This window comes from Octodon degus, unplaced genomic scaffold, assembly GCF_000260255.1.
Source record: "Octodon degus isolate 3935 unplaced genomic scaffold, OctDeg1.0 scaffold00026, whole genome shotgun sequence".
NCBI lineage: Eukaryota > Metazoa > Chordata > Mammalia > Rodentia > Octodontidae > Octodon > Octodon degus.
Window position 1 is genome coordinate 2,707,361 of NW_004524602.1, and position 8,757 is coordinate 2,716,117.

At 39.7% G+C, this 8,757-nt stretch overlaps 1 protein-coding gene across 4 annotated transcripts in view; it reads left to right on the top strand.

The window, feature by feature from the left end:
* Sin3a (SIN3 transcription regulator family member A) overlaps positions 1-8,757 on the top strand; it is a 79,407-nt gene that overhangs the window by 43,728 nt on the left and 26,922 nt on the right. For all 4 annotated transcript variants that reach the window (XM_023712713.1, XM_023712714.1, XM_023712712.1 and 1 more), the window contains exons 8-12: positions 328-486; positions 2,466-2,555; positions 5,803-5,921; positions 6,520-6,730; positions 7,356-7,472. In XM_023712713.1, coding sequence (XP_023568481.1) covers positions 328-486; positions 2,466-2,555; positions 5,803-5,921; positions 6,520-6,730; positions 7,356-7,472 — 696 coding nt within the window. The remainder of the gene's footprint in view (positions 1-327; positions 487-2,465; positions 2,556-5,802; positions 5,922-6,519; positions 6,731-7,355; positions 7,473-8,757) is intronic.

Here is an 8,757-nt window from a genome sequence, read left to right on the forward strand (position 1 = left end):
TTATTTATTTATTTATTGTGTGTGTGTGTGTGTGTGTGTGTGTGTGTGTGTGTGTGGCCAGCTCAGCCCACCAGGGGGCAGGCTGGCTGGCATGTGGTGCTGGGGGATTGAACCGCAGTCCCTGTGCTTTGCCAAGCTTGTTCCAAGTAGGTGCTTTAGACCACTGAGCCATCTCGCCAGCCCCTGTGGTAAGCTTTCTTTAGAAATATTAAACTATTCAAAGTTATGCATCGGACAAGTTGAAAAGCTTTGACAGAAGGAGACTTTCCTAGATGATTCTTACTTGCTTTGATCAGAGTATTAATCTCTCTCATGTGTCTTAATCAGCTTTTAAGCAAAACAACTGCAGAGAAGGTTGATTCTGTGAGGAATGATCATGGAGGCACTGTGAAGAAGCCACAGCTAAACAACAAACCACAGAGACCCAGTCAGAATGGCTGCCAGATCCGCAGACACTCTGGGACAGGAACTACCCCTCCAGTGAAGGTAAGTGTGGTGGGAGATGAGATGCCCAGCTGCATTCCAAGGAGTGCCCTGTGGACAGGTACTCTAGAGACCACAATGTGACAGTTGATCCTAGGTATCCTCGGCATTGGTCACAGAAATTCCATACAACACTCCTGAAGTGGCTTTTGTAAAACAGTGTTAGAATAGCATCTGTTGCTTGGATTATGGTGCTTTTCTGAGGTTTTCCCACCTATTACTCTTTTTTTGCTATGAACTATCATTGTTTTTTTGTTTCAAGACTTTCTAAGACTTTCATTTTGCCTTTTTCACATTTTATGTTTTAAACCTGCCTAGCACTAAAAACAGAAAGATTCTTAAACTTGATAATTGTCTCAGAAATATGGGAATGATCACTGGGGCCCTCTTGTGAATCTAGTGCAGATGCTTTGTGAGAGCTCTGTTGGGAGCTGTCCTGCTTGGGTTCTTTGTTGGGTTCCACATTTTATCTGTATCATGGGAATCTTCCTATCAGGACCCTGGGCTGTAGCACAGCCATTCCTAATATGTGACCTATCACATGCTGTTGCTTGTTACAGTTGGCACTGGTAGTCTGTGAAGAGCTAGCTTTTCTCCCTTTAATACATGCAGCTGTCATAGGGAAAGGACTAAGTTTGTGTATTACACAGTGAAATCCTTCGAAAGTGTAAAGCAGTATGGAATATGAGAGATGCTTACAGAGTTGACTTAAAGAATTAAATAGATCATGGAATTTCTTGTAAGAGAAGACTTGTGAACAAGTGAATAACTCAACTGACATATTTAGGTATTGCCTGTATTTTAGAAAGACTCTTTTAGTGTTTATAATAGCTTCTTCAGTAAAGTGTTATGTGGGTAGCAAATATCAGCTCAGAGGCTGGGGAGATAGCCATCTAAGTGCCTTCCTGGCAAGTGCAAGGACCCAGGTTCAATCCCCAGTACCACATGTCATGCCAGCCCCAGAACCCCAGGCACACCATGCCAGCCACCAAAACCAGGCACATGCCTGTAATCCCAGTGCTGGGGAAGCTGAGGCAGAAGGATCACTATGAGTCAGAGCTGCATAGTGAGACCCTATTCCAAATAAATAAATAAATAAAAATCAGCTCAGAAGACAGGCTCCATTATTTTCTCCCACAGTTGATAGCCCACAGGTGGAAATAATGTATTCAGACTTAAAATTTCCCACATCCTCCTTGTAGGTATTATAAGCAAGGGCCATACTCCTAAGAAAATACACTTTGAGGTGGTCAAGGTTAATGTGCTACTTCTCAAAAAGTTTGTGTATTTATTCACAGATGGTAAGAGATGGATCTTTATATTTTTGTCTGACGGAGATATATATATCATGGCCTGTTCATTCCATTTAAAACAATATTTATTCTTTGGGCTTTTTGGCAGATTGAAGCCAAAGCCTTAGCACTGAGCTGTATATCCAACACATTTAAAAAATTTTTATTTTGGATAAGATCTCACAAAGTTGCCCAGAATAGATTTAAACTTGCCATCCTTCTGCCTCAGCCTCCCAGAGTGCTGGGATAGTTATTCCTTTTTTTAGGAAAATAAACTATGCTTTCTCTGTGAACTTTTATTTATTTTTTTTTCCATTTTAGATTTATTATTTTTTTAATATTTTATTTTATTTTACTTAGTAAAAGTTTTATTTATTTTCCGTGAACTTTTAAATTGAAATTTAATTTAAATATTCTTTGGTGTTTTGTTGTTGTTGTTGTTTTAGTAAATGTTTGACTCTTGTGTACTCCAGAACCTAAGGCTTTTTTATAAACACTATTGTTGTCTTTCAACCAGTAAGAAAAGAAGGTAGTAGCATTAGATTCCAAATAAAGTTGACTTTAATATTCTGTAAAAAGGAAAGATATTCTAAAAGTTTGTCATAGTAATACTGTGACCATTTATCAGCTGTGGTTTCTATATTGGAACCATTTGAGTCTTAAGGTTTTTGTATTTTGCCTCTTTTACAGAAGAAACCCAAACTCCTCAGCCTAAAGGATTCTTCTATGGCAGATGCCAGCAAGCATGGTGTTGGAACAGAATCATTGTTTTTTGATAAGGTGAGTGTTTTGTTTCTGTTTTCCCCAGTGCTGGGGGCTGGAACCCAGAGCCTCATACATGTTAGGCAAGGGCCCTGCTACTGAGCTAAAATCCTCACTCTGTGGCTGTTTTCTTGCATAGTGGAACCTTTTAGTTTACTACAACTATTGGCATACATAACCAAAGGCATTTGTGAAGTAGTTCGTGGCAAAATACAGCATTTTCTATGATGGAATGCATCGTGTTCCTCTCAAAAAGTTTGGCATTCGATGTCCAGGTATATACGATGAGCAGTGCTGATGCCTACACCAGTTTTTGAGGATTTAATGGCTTTTGGGGAGTAAAAAACTAGAGAGTGAACCCAGGCCTTTGCATATGCTGTACATGTTCAGTCACTGAGTTCCTCCCTTATTTAGGGTGACTTCTAAAAGGGTATGTAATTCTAAAACAGTTGGTGAGATGTTTTTAACGATCCCCAGGTGTTTCTAACAAGCCATCTGAGTGGCTAATGCTGGTATGTGTGGGATCTTAGTTTTGCTGTTGCTGAGTGAATCTGATCTCCTAGGGGTTAACTTGGTGAATATATGTTTGTAGACATGGGATATCTGCAGTTTGTTTTAAAATTCAGTGGTAGGCATGTAATCCCAATATTCTGGAGGGCAAGGCAGGAGGATTTTTATGAGTTTGATGCCACGCTGAACTGTATAGTGAAGCCCTGTCTCAAAAAGACAAAAGAAATAAAATTCAGTGATAGAAGAAATTGATATAAATGAAACAAAATGTAGGGTTTGTTAGACTTCTGTCCACTTTTAGGTGCTTCAAGACTAATAGAAATTAAACAGCAAACAAAGACGGGATTAAAAACATACTGTTCCACCTTCCTCTTTAAAAGTTAACATTCCATACATTCTTTATGGATGGGTAGTTCTTCATAAAAGAATACAAAAGTCCAGAGATGGCTTGTTTATAAACCACATAGTTTAGTGGTAGTCTACATTGTCCACTGAAGGATCACAGTGTTCTTTCCTTTTGGATCTGAAATTCCATGTTGATTGGTGGGTTTCTCTTTGTCTGTGCCAGTGAAAATTTTTAGGTTTGGAGATGACAGAAATGTTCCATGTTCTACATAGAGGGAGGAGGGTTGTGGAGATGACTTGGTGGTCTAAGCACCTGCATGGCAAGCACAAGGACCCAGGTTTGATCCATGGTACTGCGTGCTGTGCCAGCCCCAGAACCTGGCGCACGCCTGTAATCTCAGGACCTGGGAGGCTGAGAGAGGAGGATTACTATGAGTCCAAGCTGCGTAGCAAGACCCTGTATCAAATAAATAAATGTATTACATATAACTGTGTAGAAAGCAAGAATCATTACCTTTGAGAAAATGTGAACCACATTGCTTGAAATTTGCCTCCTAGTGTATATCAGTTCAAAACACATTACTTTTGGCAACAATTTGGCTAGACTTAATTTTCAGTCAAGCGCTTATCCTACTGAGCCATCTCCCCAGCCCCTAGACTTAATTTTCAGATGTCCCAGTTTGAAGATGGTTAAGGTTGCTAATCCTGTCATAGACATCAAAAGTCAGTGATAAAATCTTCAAAGCATGCATGACAATGGGAGATAACTAATGTTTCATAGGAGATTAAAATCTATAAAAATTATTTCCGTGAATTATAATTTTTAAAGTACAGCTTCAATGTTTTTGATTTTTCTATTTAAATAAAAAGCTTATTGATATGTTGAAAAATGTCCTCAGAATAGATTTCTATATTTCTGGCAGTATTACATCCCTAAGTCCCTGTATTCTCAGTATCCCAGTAGTTCTCCCATGCAAATAATTTGACTTAAAAGTGAACAAGTGGCAATTTAGAAGAAAAAGTGCAACATCCTTCTTAAATGAAGTGACTAACCCTTTGTGTACCTTTTATCCTATCAAATGTGTTTTAGGTACCAGAAAGGTCTGAAGACAGGTTATGGGAAGGTTTTATTTTCTTTTAATATTTTAATATTTTTTTAAATTTTATTTATTTGTGTGTGTGGGTATGTGTGTGTGGCCAACTCAGCCCACCAGGGGGCAGGGCTGGCTGGCATGTGGTGTTGGGGGATTGAACCGTGGTCCTGTGCTTTGCAAAGCTTGTTCTAAGTAGGTGCTTCAGACCACTGAGCCATCTCACCAGCCTGGGAAGGTTTTATTTTCAATGACTTTTTAACCTAATTATGTTAAGTATTCAGATTGATAAAAGCTGAAACAGCATATTGAACAAATGTATTTATACAAGAAAGTTTTATTTTCAATAAGAGTAATCTGTAAAAAAAAAAAAGAGCAATCTGTAGTTCTCAGTTAACACTGAGATTTTAAAAAATGTTGTGGGCTTATTTTCCCTCCGTGTATCACTAATACACTTGATACCATGGTCAAAATCAGAAAAATAAATAAATAAATGGAGGGAAAGGATCAGGTCAAGAGACAGAAGCATCTTATTATTTTAGAAGTATCTTATGTTAGGCGAAAGATTTATGCGATCTGAAGAGAAACCAGAGTATAGAAGAAGTATCTTATTTTAAAACTCACCATTTAAGATCACTATTTTATTTACCTGCATGCCTTGCAGGCCCCACCCTCATGGTATGATGAGCTGGCAACCAATTCTGGGCGTGGTGGTGCTCTGACTAATCCCAGTGCTGGGGAGGCTGAAAACAGGAGGATCACTAAAAGTCCAGGCTGCGTATTGAGACCCTGTACCAAATACATTAAATGGGGAAAAAAAAAAGATTACCATTGTTGAAAACTGTTGAGAGAAGTTCTTGATGTTGATAGAGTCTTGCTGCAGACACTGTTAGGAAGGGCAGCAAAAGCCTGGGCAGTTCTAGCATGGTCTGGAGCATTACATAGGAAGACTATCCAATATCTCGCCTGCACATTTTTTAATTATGGGAAATTTTGAACATAGGTAAAGCTAAAGAGAACAGTAAGTTGATCCCTCATGTACCTGTCATTCAGCTTCAGCTGTTACCAACTTCTAGTCAATGTACTTCTTTCATTTATATTTTCACCTGTCCTACTTTATTTGTAGACAAATTCTAGATAACATGTTTTTCCATAAGTTTGGTTTGTTTGTTTGTTTTTATTGACATAGGGTCTTCTGTGTCATGCAGGATGGGCTTGAACTCAGTTATTCTCCTGGCTCAGCCTCCCATGTGATGGGTTTATAGGTACATGCCACCATGCCTGACCATGTAACCATTTTTCTTTCTGTTGTCTATAAGGTCCGAAAGGCTCTGCGTAGTGCAGAGGCTTATGAGAATTTCCTGCGCTGCCTTGTTATCTTTAACCAGGAGGTGATCTCACGGGCTGAACTTGTACAGCTAGTTTCTCCCTTTCTCGGGTAAGTGAAGCAAAGGGCTGAGCCTTTAGTTCTTCTGGGATGGAAGTGAGATGGAAATTGATTTGTAAGAGCATGTGCTAGGCAAAGCAATATCATCGAGCTGAGTCAGTTGATTGAAATATCAGTGTCAAGAATCTGAGAGGTCTTCTAGTTTTAACTATAGAGATGAGACAGTAGGCAAAAAGTATTGGAGGATCAGTTGAGTAATCGCCCAAGACTAGTGGTCTACTGTTCCTCTGCTCAGTGCTAGGTGTTAATAGAGCGGTCTTTGACAGGTTTCCAGAATCATAACTATATTTGACAACTTAGGAATTATGTGAACACTGAATCCACATTCTTAAAGGAATGGAAGACTCTTTGGTTATTGTCTACTATAGTTTCAGTGCAACTCTTTCATCACCACCTTTAGAGATGTGGGAGCATTCTCTGAGAAGAAAGAATCCAAATGCTTAGAAGCCTTTTTTCTTAGGTAGAAGATCACTGCCTGTGGAATTTGTTCTCATAGCAGAGTTCTGACCCAACACTGAGTGATAGTAGATGTGCCTCAGGATAACTATCCATCTCTTATGACTTAACTAGTTTTTGGTTGATTCTCTAGGAAATTCCCTGAATTGTTTAATTGGTTTAAAAACTTTCTGGGCTATAAGGAGTCTGTGCATTTGGAAACCTTTCCAAAGGAACGAGCTACAGAGGGCATTGCTATGGAGATAGATTACGCCTCTTGTAAAAGGCTGGGCTCCAGCTATCGAGCCCTGCCCAAGAGTTACCAGCAGCCCAAGTGTACAGGACGGACTCCACTCTGTAAAGAGGTAAGTGGCATTCCTGGATTGACAGTATTCATCCAGAGGAAGTGGTGGTACTAGATTTGGAATTTTTTTTTTTTATAACATTTATTTAGTGTGTGTGTGTGTGTGTGTGTGTGTGTGTGTGTGTGACCAGCTCAGCCCACCAGGGGACTGGGCTGGCTGGCATGTGGTGCTGGGGGATTGAACCGTGGTCCCTGTGCTTTGCCAAGCTTGTTCCGAGTAGGTGCTTTAGACCACTGAGCCATCTTGCCAGCCCCTGGAAATTTTTTGTAAATGACACAATCAAAAATCTTTTCTACTTCTTTGTTTATTTTGAGACAGGATCTTTCTATGTAATGCAGGCTGGCCTTAAACTCATAGTTCTACTACCTCTGCTTCCCAAGTGGTGGGATTACAGGCATGGACCACTGTGCCTGCCTTCTGTCCTCATTAAAAAGCTTCTACTCTTAGATTCAGAACATATTAGCTTACTACTATTTTTGATAAACTCTGGAGTTTATGAAATCATGCTGCCTGTTTCTTTTACATAACTAGAGTTTTGAGTTTGTTTATTTGTTTGTTTTAGCAAATGCGTCATCACCAGACTGCTTTTTTAGACTTTCATTTTGGCCTGTGTTTCAATCCACAGGTTTTGAATGACACCTGGGTTTCCTTCCCATCATGGTCTGAGGACTCCACATTTGTTAGTTCCAAGAAGACTCAGTATGAAGAACATATTTATCGTTGTGAAGATGAACGCTTTGAGGTACACAATACTTTCTTACTGAAGTGTGGGGAAATGGGAGATGCTGAATGAAAGAGCATTTTAAGTACTCTTTGTGAGGCTTCACTTTTTTACCACCCAAAGAACCAGAGGCTCATATTCTTCTGTGGTAAATACTTTTTGCAGTGTTTACTATCCCTCATGCACTTGTTAAATAATATTTGTAAAATATAGCAGATGTATCTTAAGTCCCTTTATCCTGAAATCATCCACCAATGACTGAACAACCACCCATTTGGTTTTGAGCCGCATTTTAAGACTTTTATTTTTTTAAGAAAAGGTCTCACTATGGTTATGTAGCCTAGGCTTGCCTCAAACTGAGGGTGATCCTGCCTCAGCCTCCTGAGTCCTGGGATTACAGGGGTGCAACTTGGTTGCTTCTTTCTTTCTTTCTTTCTTTCTCTCGAATGTTGCCACTTTCTGAAACAGGTCTGCAAGTCTTTCATGAGTATCTTTAGTTGCACTGTTGTGGTTGCCTAGATGTCCTGAATTTACTCAAAATATTTCCCCTTTTTTTTTTTCTTTTTCTTTTTTTTTTTTTTTTAATTTAGTACAGGGTCTCACTACACAAATCAGACTCATAGTGATCCTCCCGTTTTCAACCTCCCAAGCACTGGGATTACAGGCATGTGCCACCACTCCCAGTCTTGGCATCTCAGTGTGCCCTGGGGGCAGGGCTGGCACAGCATACCAGGGATCAAACCACGGGCCCTTGTATCTGCCTAAGCAGACGTTTTAATCCTCTGAGCTATCTGGCTGCCCCTCAAAAATGTTTCCTTTTTATTGTCATTTTTAGGGCTGGGGAGATAACTCAGTGGCATAAGTGCCTGCCCTGCAAGCGCAAGGTCCTGAGTTCAATCCCCAGTACCAAAAAAACTACAGCAGTACATTGTCATTTTGACTTTGGCAAAGAGCTAGAAGTCACACAGTGCCAGATCTGGTGAATAAGGCAGATGAGGATGCACCATCATGTTTTTATGAAGCTGCCTTTCCGTTGGATAACACTTGGCAACAGCGCTCACCTGTTTTTGATCACACCTCATAAAGACAGGAAAAAGGACTTCCAGAACCCTTCAGAAAGTGGCAAAAACGATGTGTGTTCAAAGTGAAGAGTAATATTTAGAGAGGAATTAATGGCAGTATCTTTTTTTGTGTAGGGGGAGGTAACAAGAATTGAACATAGGACTTGGACTTGCCAGGCAGATGCTGAGCAGTGTCCTTTATTATAACAACTTTTAAAATAATATTTTTTTTTTAATTTTTTTTT